Source organism: Mytilus galloprovincialis, chromosome 3 (genome assembly GCF_965363235.1).
Source record: "Mytilus galloprovincialis chromosome 3, xbMytGall1.hap1.1, whole genome shotgun sequence".
Classification (NCBI taxonomy): Eukaryota; Metazoa; Mollusca; class Bivalvia; order Mytilida; family Mytilidae; genus Mytilus; species Mytilus galloprovincialis.
This window is the reverse complement of record NC_134840.1, coordinates 87,223,869-87,243,157: the sequence shown is the minus strand read 5'-3', so window position 1 is coordinate 87,243,157 and position 19,289 is coordinate 87,223,869. Positions and strand designations below refer to the sequence as shown.

The window sequence follows — 19,289 nt, the reverse complement described above, 5'->3', positions numbered from 1 at the left end:
AAGCCATGACGTTGTCAGTTTATTTTTGACTTTTGGGTCTGAATGTCGCTCTCGTAATTTCACCTATCTTTACATTGTAAATTAAACAATTATAGTTAATTTTCAAATACAGAGTAATTAAATTAATTTAAATGTCTTATTAACAAACAAAGGTAAGTTTTTACAACTTGTGATGAGATAATTATTAATCAATGATATTGTTGATTCGTTGTACAAACACCGTTTAAAATGTCTCTAGTCAGTGGCATGGGCTTCACCGCAGGTCACTTTGATTTTTTAGCTCACCTGGCCCGAAGGGCCAAGTGAGCTTTTCTCATCACTTGGCGTCCGGCGTCCGTCGTCCGTCGTCGTCCGTCGTCCGTCGTCCGTCGTCGTCGTCGTCGTCCGTCGTCGTTAACTTTTACAAAAATCTTCTCCTCTGAAACTACTGGGCCAAATCAAACCAAACTTGTCCACAATCATCATTGGGGTATCTAGTTTAAAAAATGTGTGGCGTGACCCGGTCAACCAACCAAGATGGCCGCCACGGCTAAAAATAGAACATAGGGGTAAAATGCAGTTTTTGGCTTATAACTCAAAAACCAAAGCATTTAGAGCAAATCTGACATGGGGTAAAAATGTTTATCAGGTCAAGATCTATCTGCCCTGAAATTTTGCAGATGAATCGGTCAATCGGTTGTTGGGTTGCTGCCCCTGAATTGGTAATTTTGAGGAAATTTTGCTGTTTTTGGTTATTATCTTGAATATTATTATAGATAGAGATAAACTGTAAACAGCAATAATGTTCAGCAAAGTAAGATCTACAAATAAGTCAACATGACCAAAATGGTCAGTTGACCCGTTTAGGAGTTATTGCCCTTTATAGTCAATTTTAACCATTTTTCATAAATCTAAGTAATCTTTTACAAAATCTCCACTGAAACTACTAGGCCACAATCATCTTTGGGGTATCTAGTTTGAAAATTGTGTCCGATGACCTGGCCATTCAACCAAGATGGCCGCCACGGCTAAAAATAGAACATAGGGGTAAAATGCAGTTTTTGGCTTATAACTATGAATTCAAAGCATCTAGAGCAAATCTAGAGTTAAATTGTTAATCAAGTCAATATCTATCTGCCCTGAATTTTTCAGATGAATTGGACAACTGGTTGTTGGGTTGCTGCCCTCCAATTGGTATTTTTTAAAGAAATTTTGCCGTTTTTGGTTATCTTGAATACTATTATAGATAGCGATAAACTGTAAACAGCAATAATGTTTAGCAAAGTAAGATCTACAAATAAGTCAACATGACCTTAATGGTCAATTGACCCCTTAAGGAGTTATTGCCCTTTATAGTCAATTTTTAACAATTTTCATTAATTTGGTAAATATATGTAAATTTTTACCAAATATAGTTCTCTGTTACTAATGGGCAAAGTTCATTATAGATATAATTGTAAGAAGCAAAATCATTCAGTAAAGTAAGAACTTCAAACACATCACCATCACCAAAATACAATTTTGTCATGAATCCATTTGTGTCCTTTGTTTAATATGCACATAGACCAAGGTGAGCGACACAGGCTCTTTAGAGCCTCTAGTTTTCTTTTTTAGAAATATGATCTGGTCAATAACTTCTGACAGACGAAAGACTGTTTGACTTTTTTATTTCTTGTTACAAGTAGTGCACATGAATACATTCCCTAAGAAGGAAGGGACGTTGCTGGTACTTATATAACAAGTAGTATCCACAGGATAAACATATTTATGTTGATAATTGATTTTATTCAGTATTTCGAAGGGGATATTTCAACGGAACTAAAGTGAGTGGGAATGTGAAGAGAAATATCTCAGGATGTATAACAAGCAAACGAGTATTCAAGTACTAATACTACTCAAGTACTCAGCCTTCCGACCAAGTACCCGAGTACTCGAGTACTTGTTGCCATCACTAATATCTAAACAATTATTTGTGATTTAAACATTTTCTGTTTTATTATTCTTTTGAATTATTCATTGTAGCTTACCACAGCAGCAGTATCTGCCCTTTTGAAACAGCAGAAAAGGAAACATAAAAAAGTGGTGATAGATCCTCATAAGATATCTGGTACAGAACGTCCTACAACAAAGTTCTGTCCAGGGGATAGGAAAGACAATAAATGGATATTGTATAATTCTGACGATTTACCAACAACTAAGGAGAAATATGACAAACTGATCTTTATAGAGAAGACACATTGGGGATATTATTCCTGGCCAAAGTAGGTCAAAATTAATACAACATACCTTTATAAGGTATTTACATTTTTACATAGTCCTAGTATTTTTATTATATTTATAAACTTACTTGAACAGATGAGTGATATTGTGTTTAATGCTTTTGTCAACACTGATTTGTCATATGATCATCTTTGTAAACTTTGCTTAATTTCAGTACACATAAAATAACAAGTTTAATTCACAGTAGATGTTTGGTGTTCTCTTTTGTTACATACATTTGGTACTTTCAGTGATGAACCCTAATTCACTTATAGTTTTCAATGTTTTCCTTCAAACCAATTTGCTGCATACTTTATGTTACCAGACTGGGAATGATCAGTGACTCCTGTCAAAGGTGAATCTCATCACTTAAGATAGAATGTCTTTTTTTACTATTGAACCTAGAGACATTTAACATGATATGAATCATTTACTACAAATGAGTTACTTGTATATCCTCCAAAAATCTAAACCAAGAAACCAACTGAATGAAATCATAGTTTTTAAATCTATGAAACAAACTTAATTGTTCTTTTTTGAAGAACTATGTTGTTTGCCATTATTATGATTTATCTGAGATCATTTTACACAAATAACAGACAAAAGGCAAAGTCACAAAAATCCATAATGGTTTATTACTGATTGCTACATAGTTAAATGTGTTTTACAGATATGAATTTTCATCTTATTTGTTTCTTCAGAGAAATGGAAGTATATGCCCCTTATGAAGATCAACCAAACATCAGAAGAAGCAGGGATGAATTACCAGATAATGAAAAACCAATTTATGATGCATTTATGGACCCGGAATTTGTTAAAAAATTTGTGTCTTTCTTGGCATTAGAAGAAAACAAAGGCAAAGACAAATTTAGGCATAAATATTTGACATTGTTTAAGGTAGGTCCAGACAGGGAAGTACTTTATATTATTATCTGATTCAAAACTTTAAATCTCTTAGATATCTGCCATTTCAGATCCTTACTTTTGTTATGGGGGTTAAAAATCAATGTGGAGCTTAGACACTGTCAAATTCAGAAGTCATGAACCCATTACTGGTATGGCTGATTTGCAGCAACAACAAAACGATTTGTACGGGTTATGTAAATGGTTAAAGAGATTTGTAAAGCAAACGTTGACAAATGAAAAGGTTTTAATAACTTTATCTAGCATTGATGCTATGCAACATGCATCTTTCGAGTCTGAATAGAAACAAATTTTAATAACAATTACTTTACGTCTTATTTTGTACTTCTTAAAAAAGGGGGATGCTGATTGCGTAAGTCAAAATAAAAGCATGTGTTCGACTTTGTTAAACTGTTTTCTTTGTAACTGGATTATTATTTATTTAATCTAAATTATCATAAGCATTTGCGGAAACTTAGTTTAATAATTCGACAAATGAATTGTCTATCTTCAGATAATATTCTCCTGTCTGGTTTGTTGATCTACCTGTACAAGCTCAGGTACAAGTGATTAGCGATCTTAATCCGGATATCCCTTAGGCGTTAGAATTGTATTGGATTATAATATAAAAAAAAAGCCTGAGGGTTATGCAATTACATGCATTTGATTATAATTGCTAAAAAAATGGCGTCTGGCTATAAAAACAATAACAGTTTTGAACGATGGAGGAAGACAATTTAACGATGGCGCAGGTCATTTGACGATGGCGCAAGACATTTAAGGTTTAAACAGGCCATGGAGATCCCTGTATATACATTTAAAAAGAGAGAAAAAACACATGAATTTTAATAACATTTTCCTTTTATTACAGGGGTTGTTCCGTAACTATGGTGATACATTCTTGGAGAGTTTCAAACCTCATATTGAAAAATTAACTGCCGATTCTAGTCATGATAAACACGATAGTCATCAGAGATGTGGAATGGAGATGCTGTCTGGAATTCTCAGGGGTGCTAAACATTGGCCTTATGATATGGTAAAAATTGTAACAGCAGTGCTGTCTTTTAGACATTTTTTTACTATTAAGAATATAATGTTTATTGTGTTGCCTAACACCAAAGCTGTTGTAGAGGCATGGGGATCAATTATTGCGCCATTGCATCATAATTCTTGTCACACTATCTGTAACTCATTAATTGAAATAACTTGACAGAATTTAACCAGACTTGCACAGATAATTATACAATTGCTGTTTAAATTTTTTATCATTGATTTTTTTTGGTTTTCCATACCAAATTATTCTATTTGAAGAGAACAGGTTGCACTGGTACTTTGAAGGCTCACACATTCTATTGACTACCTGTTATTGGTAAATTGATAAAAACTATGAGGGAGCAAGTGATCCTGCCAAAGCGCAGTTTCCTTTTGATCATATAAAAAATATTAGTTATCTGCATTGTGTTTCCTTCTTTTCAAAAAATCTTTTTTATATTTAGCTTTATAGAAATAAGTAGATGTAGTTGATTGTTTTAATGAGACAATTATCCACTTAAGTTCAAATGAAGTGGATGTAAGCTATTAGGCAACTGTGCAGCCTTTAACAATGAGAAAAATATAGTTGGCTATAAAAGCCCAAAACATAAAAATATGAAACCATTCATTTGAGAAAAGTAACGGCCTAATTTATAAGAAAACAATGTGATAAGTGATATTGTACATTATTGAATTTATTTCAGAGTGAAGCAATGTGGGAATGGGCACTTCCTGTGATTAGAAAGGCAATGAGTGTAATTACTGTGTCAACTATATCTGACTGGGGTAATTTCTTCTCATCAGTTTCTGTAAGTATTGTCATATATTGTTGTGTATTTATACTTTTATCTCTTTGGGAAATCACTAATTCATGGAGATGCAAACTAATTTCCTATTTTAAGTGTAGATATTTAAACTTGACTTGTACATCTGTTCATATCCATGTACATAGTAATTACATTTTTTTCTCTCTCTCAGTTTGCATCTATTTATATTTATTTTTCTAACAGGAAAGTAGAGATCCAAGGAAGATATATAAGTTTTTTGAGCTGTTGTTAGAGAACCCTCTGAATGGAGAAGGTGGATCATTTGGTGATACAAGGTAATGTTTGAGTTACTGAAACTGCAAGTCAAATGACCATAAAGGCATTCTCTGAACTGTTGAAATAAAGCTATTGTTAAAACCATTGTAGATGCATACCAGCCTTTATGAAAAATTAAGTGAACATGCTTACTTTTCATTATTTTGAAATTAAGGTGGCTCGCTGGTATAAATCTTTTTTTTTCTAACATAGGATTTCAATATTTTTTCATAAATGAACTTTATCATATATACTTAATAGAAAAATAAAATTAAAAAATGGGGTCACCATTCATTTAAGCTAACAATCTGCCTCCAAAAGAAACATATATTTTTGTTAATGTCATATTTTTCTGTTGAACTAATAGGAGAAATAGCGGTAATATCGAAATAAAAAAAGAACTAAATTACAGAAATCGCTTAAATTTTACAATTATTTAGTTTATGTACAGCTTATTCGAAAACAACAATAAAAATATAGGTCACTGATGAGTCAAAAGAGATATTTCAGTTTTAATGCCAAAAAATGGCATTTTTGCACAAAAGGGAGATAATTTGGAGGGTTTTTAATGATATAAACATTTTAAAAGTCATCTGGGGCCAAACTGAATCAATTTTTTTGGTTGATTTTTTGTACCATATCATAAAGTTATAACTAATAGTGTAATAAATAAAATTTGTAATGAAAAAGCAAATGTTTAATTTTTCGCTGAAATTTTTGTACCCGTGAGTCTCCTTAGGTCAATATAACTACTGTGAAATTTACAAACCTGACAAATAACAATGAATCCTTAGTAGTTGCAATTGCAACTTTACGTCAACATTTCCATTAGATTAAATATGTGTTAATATTTTTATTACAGTCGACTGTATGCCTTGCAGCAAGCTTTGATCCAACAAGAATGGAGAGTTCCTGACTTACTTCATAGAGTTCTTACATATGTACAGCCTCACTTATCTCATCCATATAAAATTGTCAGGGATAGGATTGGAAGGTAATATTGTCTACTTATTTCCCTATATTAGTCATACATAGGCTGAGATTTCAATAGCCTATCATATATCTTTGTTTAAAAGATTTCTGTGTTACTGTAAGTTGACTGTGGGTGTTGTCCTTTCCTAATGTTCAAACACATTGGGAAAATATGAATATGATTGGAACACAATTAAAAAGCTGGTTGTGATAGATTTAATGAATATGTGATTACTCATGCATTTAGAGTCTACCTTATAGCTGTCTTGACAGGTTAAATAATCAATTGTTATTTACTATCCTAGTGTAATATACATTTGTACCCTGCTATTTCAAAACTTTCTAAATGAGTATGCAGGCCTTAGTTTTTGTTTTTGGTTAGATTAGTTAACATGCACAAGTTTTAAATTGGTATGAGATTACTGAATCTGAAGTATTGGCATAAGACAGAAACTAATCCATTGCTCTATCATATTCAGAGACATACTGATTGTTTTTTAATTAACATCCCCCTCTTGTGTTTCACAGCAAGTGAGAAGATTAAAATAATGTAAGGAAAAAGAAGTTCTATTTACAGATTATTGCATGCAAATTGATGTATTCTTAGAAGCAAGTGATCATATTTTTCACCAAATTACAACAAAAAAGTTCTACATTTACTTGTCATTTAGAAGTGAAACAATACTTCAATTGGTCTTTCCAAATAGTTATTGCGAGTTTGTAACATATGAAACATAAATGTATATTTTCAGTATGATATCTGATCTGTTCTTGTTTGACTATAAAGTCAGTTCTTTCTGTGATACTTCTTCACCTAAGAAGAAACCATTCCTGGATATGGTAATACCTCAGCTAGATAGTCTTAAGTTTACTGTCATAGATGAATTGGATTCAAATCAAACAGGTATGTAATCAGCTGTTGCAGAATCAAATGAATTATGGGTAATATTTAAGACTATGCTATAGTGATTGGTCAAAAACTGACCTTGAAGTGAGATGTGAAGGCTACACCGTGATGAAGAATAACAATAAAGCACTGGATTTGCTTTTGGTTTTGACTAGAATGTGTATGAATTTAATGTCATGATGAATAATTACACCATATTCTATCGTTATAAACAATGAACTTTAAAAATCACTTTTCATAGGTAAGCTATTATTTAATGTGACTCTAGGCTAAATCAAGCTGGTAATCATGGGGGTTACTTCCCCTTTTGGATTCAACATGAAAAGCTGAAAATTTTATTTATTGAACAAATATTTCAATTTTTAAACGCCCATTTACGGGGTGTATTATAGTATACCAATGTTCGTCTGTCCATCCATTTATCCATCCGTCGTCAACATTTCAGCCATTAACTCAAAAACGCTTTATCCAATTTGCATAAAAATTTGTGGAATTGTTAAGGTCCATTGATGGGTGGGAGCTCCCATTAGTTTTTTATAAAATTTTAGATTTTACGTTTCAGAGTTATGGGGTTTTATTCATTAAGAAAATGGGGAATTTCCAGTTTTCAGACATTAACTTAAAAATGCTTTCAACTATTTGTAAGAAATTTTGATGAATTGTTTATATCTATTGATATGAGCTACTTTTCAATTTTTACAAATTTTAGATTCAACTATTCCAAGTAACTGAGTTTTATTCATTAAAAAATCGGGGCTTTTCCAATTTTTGGACAAGATCTCAAAAATGCTTGGTCTCATGAAACTTTGGTGAACAGTTTATATTTATTGATTTACGCTCCCTTTAGAATTTTATGAATTTCAGATTTTACGTTTTCGAGTTATGGGGTTTTATTCATTGAAAAAGGGGGGAATATCCAGCTGTCAACAATAACTGAAAAATGCTTTCATGTCTCGCTACATTGAAGACCTGTTAGTGACCTTCTGCTGTTGTTTTTTCTATGGTCGGGTTGTTGTCTCTTTGACACATTCCCCATTTCCATTCTCAATTTTATTTCAGCAGCTCTCATGAAACTTTAAGGAACTGTTTATATCTGTTGATGAAAGCTCCTTTTCGATTTTCATAAATTTCTGATATGACATTGAGACGTAATTGAACCGTTATTCTTTGAAAAATGCAACAGGCCTATCATGCGCTTATGGTGCAGCTGTTTATTTATACCTGAACACAAAATCAACAATTGTAGCAATATTTTTCTTTATCCTTTGAACATTGAAAGCTGACATTATATTATAATACTCTTGGAACTCTGTTTTAAAAAATGATACTGAAATTGTCAGAACTATATGAAATTGTTATAATTGTATGTTAAAAGCAACATAAGAGGTTATGATATTGTCATGATTGTTGACTTTTTAGTAGATATTAAGAATTTATTTGACACGTCTGGGGCAAAATCAAGCGGTACAGTATTATTTTTAATAAGTATTGATTCTTGTGATTTATAAAAAAAGTAAATTGAAAATAAGACAAACTCTTCATAAATATGTGCTCTCTGAAATTTCAATTGCCTGCTAAAAAAAGATCATTCCTTGTAGTCAATTTAAATACTTATTATTACCAGCACACACGTATGTTTCTATTTATAGATGATAAAGTAAACCATGTAGATGATACTAATGGTGAAGAGCCTATGAATGTTGATACCGAAGAAACAGATGAAAGGAAAATAGCCATAAGATTATGTAAAACTAGTAAGTATATTAGAAGCCTCTTAACCGTTTTTGCCTGAAATGTACTTTCTACCAAAATGCATTTTGGAATGATAAGCAAGAATGATAATTGATACAAATTGTTCTTCCTTTATTTACAGTAATGCACCTTGTGTTTCCTTTATTTACAGTAATTTACAATGTTTCCTTTATTTAAGATTAGGAACACTGTGTTTCCTTTATTTACAGTATATTATGTTCACTCTTATACAGTGATGTTTATTGTGTTTCCTTTATTTACAGTATATTATGTTCACTCTTATACAGTGATGTTTATTGTGTTCCTTTATTTACAGTAATGAAATGGTTAACTAACAGTTTAGGAAGAACATTAACTACAGCACCACCAGAAATATTTCCTATTCTTCCTATTGTAAGTACTGCCTACAAGTTAACTACAATGCAAATCATATCACTCATCATACTGACGAAAAGAAATAAGTCTTTGAAAACACTTTTTAACCTTGCTGGCTCAAACTCAAAGGCATAAAAGCAATTTGAGATATTGATAGTATGACATTTCCTTAAATTTTACTTCCTATAATGAAAAAGGTTTTGGCATTGATTAAACCTTACTTCCATATTGTAAGGAAACTTTTGTATTAATTTCTATCTATTGAATATGATATCATTTATCTGAATTTCCCATTTTAGATGAGAACTTAAAAAAAGTATAAAGGAATCCTAAAACTATAAAGTACAGGAAAGGTACTAACAAAAGTACCACTTCAACAAGAGCAGAATTAAATAATAGTGTTATCACATTAATGTGTCTTTAGGTTTTAAAGTATGTCAGTAACTGAAGACAAAATATATCACAATTTTACTTTTTCAGATGTGCACATTACAAAGTGAAAGTAAAGATGAAGAAATGAAGTCATCATGTACTTTGAGTCTTGCCTGCTTCTCACAAGCTCTTATTCAACCTGAAGTCATTCCTGTAGCTATTAGTACCATGCGAGAGGTGAGTCTATAGTTTCCCCATTTTTTTACTGGTTTTCATGTTTGTGTATAATCTCAAAATCCATAAAAGATAGGTAAAAACTGTAAGCTTAAAAAAAATTATTAGCAATAGAAGATACACTGAAATACCGGAACCAAAATGACCCTTATTGCCACAACTGATGATTTTTTTTAACTAATTTTCAATTTTGAAACTGTGAACAGCAATAATTATCAGCAATCAAGATCTACAAACAAAAAACAATCAGACAAAAGTCATTCTATGTATCCTTATAGGTCTTATTGCCCTTAAATGAAGATGTTTTACTAATTTAAATGTATATTTTTTTGCTATTTAGGTAAAGGAGTAGGGGCAATAAGGCCCTTATTTGGCCCAAAAAATACTGCAAATTTAAAAGTTATCATACATATTCTTCAATAACTGAATACTTGACTCAGGTATAAGGTATTAAGAAAAACAAAACAAATTTGACATCGAACAAGTTACCATGGCAACAAATCATGACTTAATTTGCATATTATGTCAAATTTCGTGATTTACCTTGTTTTTTCATCAAATTTTAAGTATATTTTAGATTGAAAAAGTATGTGCGCACCCAAGAAACAACTTTATATTTTGTGAGATTATTCCAATAGTTATAATAAAGCTTCTGTTAAATTATTTTGTTGTTTCTTGGCTGCGCAGGATGTTTCCTCAACGGAAATAAAGATAGAAAGCTGCATAAATTCTGTATTTTTTCATTGTTTTTCTGAAAACGGTACATATTATGACGTAATTGTGACGTCATCAGATAAAAATCTTTATGTTTTTCATTTATATTTCTTGACCTGATGCATTTCTAAACATTATGTGCCAATTTGAAATGGTTATCAAACATTTTATTTTCTTGGGCCAAAACTAGGCCTTAATGTCCCTACTCCTTTAATTTATGCTGTAGACTAATAGGGGGAAATGTAGAATACTTTTAAGTTACGGTTACTGACCAGAGATGTAAGTTGTTGGTAACTATTTGCTAATCTAGTCTTTGGCTACAAAAGTATTAAAAACAAAATGAATTAACTTTTGTTTGGCCACCTTTGTTCAAAACTAATGAAACTATCAAGCTTAAAAAATGTAAAGAATGATAATCAGCATTCTTTGATAATAATTGTTTTCTATTTTTCTCTCCAGATCATTGGTTTGAAGTCATGGCATGCAAGAGTAGCTTTACTAGGTTACCTACAGGTTATGACGTTTAACAACTTCTTCACAGTTCACCAACCATCCATCATAGAAGACATACAAGATATTGTCTTCCATCTTATATGTGATGAACAATTAGAGGTATAATGAGAAATCAATAAAATAAGGAATTGACTAAAAATGAAGCAAGCTTACTCAGTCTGTGAAACTGGATAACGAGGCCTAGATTTACATATAACAACGACCCATAATTTTAAAACATATTTATAAACTTATATAAAATATAAACTTAGTTCGTGGAGAGTTGTCTCATTGACTATCATACAAATTCTTATTTATATAACTATTAATGGGATAAGATGAAAAGAACAAACAAATCAGTGCAGTGCCCATATGAAATTTCTTATGTTTTAAGAAATCGTATAGTGTTTTGAGTTTCACATATATGTCATTACTACAAAATTATAATTCTTACTATATTTGGAAATAGATCATAAATATTTGCTAAAATTTTGTCAAATTTTTGACAGTCATTTATGAATGCCTATTATTTGACCTAACTTAACCTGTAAGTTGTAAACTCAATTCTCTTCAGAATCCTATTCTCAGACCTTACATTTTGTTTCTGATCATTGACAAGCAAAAATCTAATTTTATTTGTTGTTTTTTAAAGGTACGGGAGATGGCAGCAGTAACTCTTAGTGGATTATTACATTGTGGATATCTTCAGATGAATAAACATATGGTGGTATGTACAAGTTATGTCAGTTAAAATAATTAATAAATTTTGATTAAATCTTAGCCTCATTTCCCTCAAATGTAGGTTTCTAGTATTTCTTGATCTTATAAATTGTTTGTAAACCAAACTTTGTCAATTGTGTGTGTACACTTTTATACAACAATGATTAATTTAAAAAAAACTTATATTAAGCAAATTTTGTCGAGTTGGAAGTAGCAAAATAAAGTTAACACCCAGATAAAATTAAAATATTTTTATGAGAAGCCCTTGTGCAGAATGGTACTTTATACAGAATGATTTTAATTATTCAATCCCTAAGCCTGAAAATTATATTTTTTTCAAATGGATGTAAATATAATTTTAGGATCATTTTGAGAGACTGACTCGCATCAAGTTGAAGAAAAGAAGAGTTACAGAAAATATAACCTTGGATGCTTTGATAAAACGTCATGCTGGAGTGTTAGGACTTAGTGCTTTTGTACAAGCTTATCCATATGATGTTCCAGAATTCATGCCACAGATATTAATGGACCTTAGTAACCATGTAGATGACCCTCAGCCTATACAGGTAATTTCTTATATCATCTGACACCAGAGAATAACTGCAATATTTTACTGACCTGAAGACAATTATTTGTATAGAACCTCCTTGAACTCTGTCTGTGTGTGTCTGAAGGAAGGAAACCCCCTGTCATTTCAAAATATTATGACTGTAAAATCCTTTTCATGTTTTGTAAGTACTCAGTTGGATTTAGGCCATCTTGAAGCTTATTAAAGGGAGATTATCAAATGTTTGAAATATAGAAAGAATGGAGGATAATTTTAAAGTGATCTCAATTAAGTTATTTCAAGGTTTCTTTTATTTAATGGAAAACAATGGACAGTGTATGTAATTTTATAAATCAAAACCTTGTAAACACTAATGACAAAACCCAAACTAGTGTTGGTCATCTCACTGTGATTTACAATGGTCTAAGTTTCCCCAAAACTTTTGCTAGAAGGTAAAAACACTACACTAGTTTATTATTTAAGGCATTGAAGATATTGAACACTAAATTTGCATTTCTGATACAAAGTAACTTAAAGTAGTTATAAGCATATTTCAAACTGTCATAGCAAACGTCATGCTGTAACAAACAAGGAAACATTATTTCTTTATTAACAGCTGATTTTTTTTCTTTCAGATGACGGTAAAGAAGACATTATCCAATTTCCGACGTACCCACCATGATAACTGGCATGATCATAAACAGATGTTTACAGATGATCAGCTAGTTATACTGACAGATCTATTAGTTTCTCCTACGTATTATGCCTAGTGTATTGGTAAAACATTTTCTTTTAATATTATAGCTGTATTGGAAAAATTGGGAAATATAGGAATTTGGTTATTTTATTTTTTTTAACTCCAAAAATTATTAAGTTCTGTTTAGTATTATTACATTTGAAGATATTAAGGGGAACATAACATGCTGTAATTTAAATATTTTAAGAGGAAATATGTGCTGAGAAAGTTTAACAGTAGTTAAACCAAACTCGAGGAAATCTTTTGAATGTAGAACATAATTCCATAATACAGGTCAAGTTTGATTTTTCCAATTACCTTAGAATTTCCACCCATTTTTTCCTTAATTTTAATCCATCCCCCCTCCCCTTGTTGTTGATTAAAGTTCTATTTGATGTAATCTTTAGAGATTTTAAAACATGGCAGAGAACAAAAATACTGATCACATCCAATTAGAATTTTGGTTTTGGCGTTTACTGTTAAAGAGATTTTCTGTAATCTGTGATGACTCAATACTGAATTCTGTTACAATAAGCTTATAAATATGGAATCAAACATTTTCATACCCCAACCATAATATTCTGATTTGTATGTATGTACATTTATTCACCATTGACAAAGATTTTTTGGTTCATATTGATTAGTGCAGTATTACAATATCTTCCTGATCCAATTCTTAATGGAGTATAATATTGGAAATTTATCAAAATTAGTCTTTGGTTCTGATGGAGGCAATTACATGTATAGCATGTTCATTTAATGGTTTAGATTACTTCCCTATATGTAGATTATATTATATATCTTGTTGACGAGTGCTGTTTTACATGCTGCCTCAAGTCATTTGTCAAATAATAGGTGGATTAGTATTTCCAAATGTGATTTAAAATTACCTTTTAATTGCATATACAAGAATTTCAAGTATTTTCTTGGTAATGAATAGTACAATCTTATCAAGCAGAATATATTATATCAAGTTATTAGCTGAAATGGCAATGTGATTTGGGATAGAAAAAACTTTTTTACATGACTATAGTTTCAACATTTTTGAGATTTTCAATGTTGTATCTGAATATTTATCAGTAGATAAAAGTCATCTGTTGGGTTTTAAATTACATGACCAATAATATAGAAATATTGTTATCAGATTTTGTGCTGTTAATTTTTATTCAACACAAATTTAACATGATTTGTCCTTATAATTACAATCACAAAAGAACATTTGATCTTTTCTTCCATGCAGAATCTTATATTGTATTTATCCTTTGCATGATATTTTGTTAGCAAATGAGATAAACTTTTCAATATAAATTTAAAATTTGACAAATAAACAATTCATCTACTAACCTGTTTCCTTGTAATTGATCAATTAGAAATAGTTATATAACACGTTTTTTAAAAGCTTTTGTAACAATTAAGAAATTATTGATAAATTACAAGAAACTTTAGCAGAGATGAATGATCTCAGCTGTTATATGTATTTTTAAAAAAGTAAAAAGTACATTATGAATAACCATAAAAATATCCTGAATACATTACATTTCAATCTAGACCACAGGATTTGTGAAGTATAAAATGAGAGAAAACTCTTCAGTAGATCAGTGGATGATTAGATTTTCAACTTTTGTATCAAATCTTGCATTGTACATTTTGGAAACTTATCCTTCTAGATGGATGAACATCATATCACTTAAATGTGGTATTGTTGCAATATGTATATTTAGCTCTGGTCTCACATATTTTTTATTAAGGTTTGCATTTTAATATATTATTTTTATTTTTTCAAGGTTGATATACTAATGTCGGTGAAGATAGTTTGAAAGACAATGTTAATTTGAAGTTTTAACATGGTGTTGATGATAACATGCATCTGAAGACGTTTTAATAACTTGTATTGTGTTTATATAACATTTTCCAAATCTTTTCTATAGGTAGTCAGTTGATACTTCTCTTATAGATAAAAATAAATATTCAGAATTGATATTTGTTTCATTTTGCTTTTTTGAACCTAATCAGTGTTCAAATTTGAATCAAAACCAAAACCATACATGTGTTAACTGATGTTGTTTAGATGGTTAAATTGTATTTTAATTTGAATGAAAAGCTATTTTAAAAGATACCTAGTTTTTAAATTTGAAATTAGTCAGTTAAGACTGGGATAAAACTTCAATTCAAGTAAACTGCTTTCATTTTCATATTTATCAAATGTTTAATTACCTGCATATGAAAATTAAAACTGAATGCATTATATAATAATTTATTAACTTGTGTATGGTTTTGGTTGTATAAGTACCCTTTAGTCACTTATTTGTAACTGCAAGTGTTTTATTATTTGGTGATACATGTATTACATACTTTGCATTCATAACCTCATTTAAAAATAAACATATTGATAGAAGGGCATTATTTGCATTTAGCATTTGTATAACAAAGCAAAAGAAATCTACCACAGGTACATTATTCAAGTTTATTATCAAAAGCTAGGATATGAATTGTCACAGTATAATTGTTGATTCAATTGTTAACTGTCATTTGTGAAAATGTTTTTTTCCCGTCAATATGATTTTGAATAAATTTAGGTAGGTAAACTTGATGCAAAGATGGTGAGAGTAATTGTAAAGTGACCATACTTGCTTAATAAAATATCATTTATACATGAAAAACATAAGATATTTATTTTTTGTCTATACCACTTTTATTTCTGGGCTACAGTTAATTTTCCATCAACCACTTAGAGAAGTTTACAGATATTTATAATCTCTAAACATTACTGGGGTATGCAGTATTTTTTCATTATATTGGAAAACAATTGGTGCTGTTATATCTTACCTATAATTTGAAAATGTGCATACAGAAAACAAGAGGAAATAATCAATAACATACATTTTGTTTGATCTTATATTTTTGTTTTCTTCAGTTATAACAATTGAACTAGTCTTCATTGACAATCTTTCCTAAAGAGTCTGATTGGTGGTTCTCAAATTATATATATATATATTATAAATATATTATGAACTGTTTAGAACATAGGATTTGAATTAACAGGCTAACCTAGTATGTAAATAAGAATATAATTTTGGAGTTGGTGAAATGAAGCAATTTCTTATAAATATTTTATTGGTTATACGTCTACTTGATATATAAACATAATATGTGACCTTAAGGTTTTTAGATTTGTTAATGATTTTAAAGATTTTTTTAGATTGTTATGTGATAAAACTGTAAATAATTTCTTTTAATATAGGTACATGTGTATGGTATTAGTTAACATGTTTTTAAGACGGCTTTCTCCTTAGCTGTAAAGTAAAAATTTGAGTTAAGTGCAGTGAATTTATGAAAATGTAATTAGTTCATGTCCGAGTTGTGTATGAATGTTCAGACCATTTTGCCATAAAGATCTTGGAAATAAAATATTTATGTACATTTCTTTATCTTTTAATAATTGTAATTACAATATTACTATGTAATTTTATCACCTATGACTGAAAACAAATCCTCGAATTAAACTGAAAGTAACCAATGTTATTTAACACAATCCCAATTTCAGTCAATGATGAAACATGCTCCTTGTAATTGCAGTGGTTGGAAAGGAGGTATACTGTGGATTCATTTATTTTCATGGTCACTAATTTTGGGATTGAACAAAACTAACACTCTCTTGAATATTTTTTATTTATGTGGTTTTGCCAAAGTCTGCATACAAGCCTATGGAAACTTTGCAATTCATCGAACATTTAAATTCCTGGTTAACCTGTAGCTGTACCTATGAAATCTACGAAAATTGGTATTCAAGAAAAATAATGAATCCACAGTATACCAGTTTGTAATCACTAGATGAAGGAGTATTTGCTGTAAAAACATGTAATTATAAACTCAACAATAAAAACATTGAGACAACTTTCATTTGAAGTAATTTTGTAACATTTTCAACAAGAGCAAAAAGATGAAGATTTTGTCAATATCATGCCAACTTTCCAAACAATTTGATATTTTATGTCAAGTTTTCATAATTGCAGTTTTCCCCCTCATTATCTATTCTATTATTTTAATGAATTCAAACGTCATTTGTCTAACACTGCATGGGGATTAATAAGATTCTTCAGAAAACAGAAATAATATTTTTTTTCTAAAGTCTTGTTAGAAAATGGTCAAAATTTCCTTCAGTGGAAATCAATTCATCTTTTCAATGTGATTATATCAGTTGTCAAAAATCAGACAAATCATTAGTCATATCTTGCATCACAGTAGTCACCCCAGAAAAAGATTTACACAGTGCATGTTTTTTGGGGTTATTTATTCACTGGCACAAAATTATGTTGGACAGGGCTTTTGATTTTATTCCTCCAAGTTGTATCTGAAGTTAATCTACTTTTGACAAAAAAATCTTCATTTGTCAAATTGTCACATTTGTAAAACAAAAACTCGGTAAAATGCCAATATTTTTCATCTAAATAGAATCATAACTAGGTCACTATAGTCTTTCATAATGAAAAAAAAAACCTTACCATAAAATTAAAAAAAAGAAACAATATAACTACAAAAAACATAGAAAGGAAAAATACAACAGCAACCAATAACAACCACCACCTTGCAGGTTCCTCTGGTATCTTTCATCCCTCTTTCATGACATAAAAGAGGCACATTAAGGATGTTCTTATCCCAAGCAGAAAACCCTAGCCGTATTTGGCACAACCTTTTTGAACTTTTGATCCTCAGTGCTGTACAACTTTGAACTTGTTTTGACTTTCGAACTTTTATATCTGGGAGTCACTGGTAAGTCTTATGTGGATGAAGCGTGCTTTTGGCGTATTAATTTTAAACCTGGTGCCTTTTGTTAGCTATTATTCATGTGTTTCTTTGTCTAATATGTTCTCCAATTAATTTGTATTGTAGTCCTGTAAGGTTATGTTGTCATTTTAATGTTATATTTAACATTGCTATTAAAGCGGGAGGTTTGGCATGCCACAAAACCAGGTTCAACCCACCATTTTTTTCTTTAAAAAATGTCCTGTACCAAGTCAGGAATATGGCCATTGTTGTATTATAGCTCGTTTCTGTGTGTGTTACATTTTAACGTTGTGTCGTTTGTTTTCTCTTATATTTGAGTGTGAATTCACATTACTATAAGACGTGTCACAATACTTTTCTATCTCAAATTCATGTATTTGGTTTTGATGTTATATTTGTTATTCTCATCGGATTTTTCTAATGCTAAGTCCGTTTCTGTGTGTGTTGCATTTTAATGTTATGTCGTTGTTCTCCTCTTATATTTAATGCGTTTCCCTCAGTTTTAGTTTGTTACCCCGATTTTGTTTTTTGTCCATCGATTTACGAGTTTTGAACAGCGGTATACTACTGTTGCCTTTATTTACATTTACACCATAACCTTTGATTTTTCTACGCTTTATTTACTATGCCCATGCTCAATTGAAATGTGGACTATCTCATGTCATTAGACAGAGCCTTTTCTATAAAAATAGGAAACGTAGATAAACATTCCCATTTCCAGTCATGAAAAATCTTACTTTGTGAAGAATCATAATTGATTCCCACAACAAATACATCGAAGTCGAAATAACCGAAATGCTGGACTTTTTGGTCGACAACTTATTGCCGAGTTTAGTGGAACGATCTCAATATGGACGACGGACTTCAAGTATAAACCATCTGTGCTACTTCCCCATTCGAATGATAATCCGACTGACAACGTTATTTCGAAAATGTATTATCCAAAAGTACGAAATATCATGAAATATCCATTGTTTGGCAACACAACTTCGAAATACTGATGGATTTAGTGAGGATTATACCAGGCAGTAGGTTTAACCCAAGAACAAGACGTTGATACTCTTTCCCAATTGATTCAGGCTGTGAGGTCGATGTTACAAATCCAAATTAAGAAAATAAACGGGTCTATCAATACCCATACTACATCAATCTTTAAAGACCCAAATGTTGCGAATCACTTGTCCTACCTCCATGAAAAATATGCTGTGTCCCCGCAGATAAAGCCACAAAAAGCATCGTTTTTATGTGTAAATCACATTACATAAACTGCTTGATAAATGAATTAGGTTTTGACAACTCACTTTGAAACTCAACATATATTCTCACAGCACTAACCAAAGAGAAAATCCTGGATAATCATAAGTCTGTTCTATGTTCCTTTGGAATTTCAACCAAAGATAAAGAACTGGATCTTCCATCACTTTATTG

At 30.6% G+C, this 19,289-nt stretch overlaps 1 protein-coding gene across 1 annotated transcript in view; it reads left to right on the top strand.

Annotated features, from left to right (window-relative positions):
* Window positions 1–16,499, top strand: part of LOC143066847 (proteasome activator complex subunit 4B-like) — a 48,538-nt gene extending 32,039 nt beyond the window's left edge. Inside the window, exons 33-47 of the mRNA XM_076239659.1 lie at window positions 2,002–2,240; window positions 2,940–3,135; window positions 4,013–4,177; window positions 4,878–4,982; window positions 5,184–5,275; window positions 6,118–6,249; window positions 6,980–7,131; window positions 8,784–8,888; window positions 9,203–9,279; window positions 9,742–9,870; window positions 11,041–11,193; window positions 11,726–11,800; window positions 12,156–12,359; window positions 12,976–13,117; window positions 14,861–16,499. Of these exons, the coding sequence (XP_076095774.1) occupies window positions 2,002–2,240; window positions 2,940–3,135; window positions 4,013–4,177; window positions 4,878–4,982; window positions 5,184–5,275; window positions 6,118–6,249; window positions 6,980–7,131; window positions 8,784–8,888; window positions 9,203–9,279; window positions 9,742–9,870; window positions 11,041–11,193; window positions 11,726–11,800; window positions 12,156–12,359; window positions 12,976–13,110 (1,959 nt within the window). The 3' untranslated portion in view covers window positions 13,111–13,117; window positions 14,861–16,499. The remainder of the gene's footprint in view (window positions 1–2,001; window positions 2,241–2,939; window positions 3,136–4,012; window positions 4,178–4,877; window positions 4,983–5,183; window positions 5,276–6,117; window positions 6,250–6,979; window positions 7,132–8,783; window positions 8,889–9,202; window positions 9,280–9,741; window positions 9,871–11,040; window positions 11,194–11,725; window positions 11,801–12,155; window positions 12,360–12,975; window positions 13,118–14,860) is intronic.
* The last annotated feature ends 2,790 nt before the right edge of the window (window positions 16,500–19,289 follow it).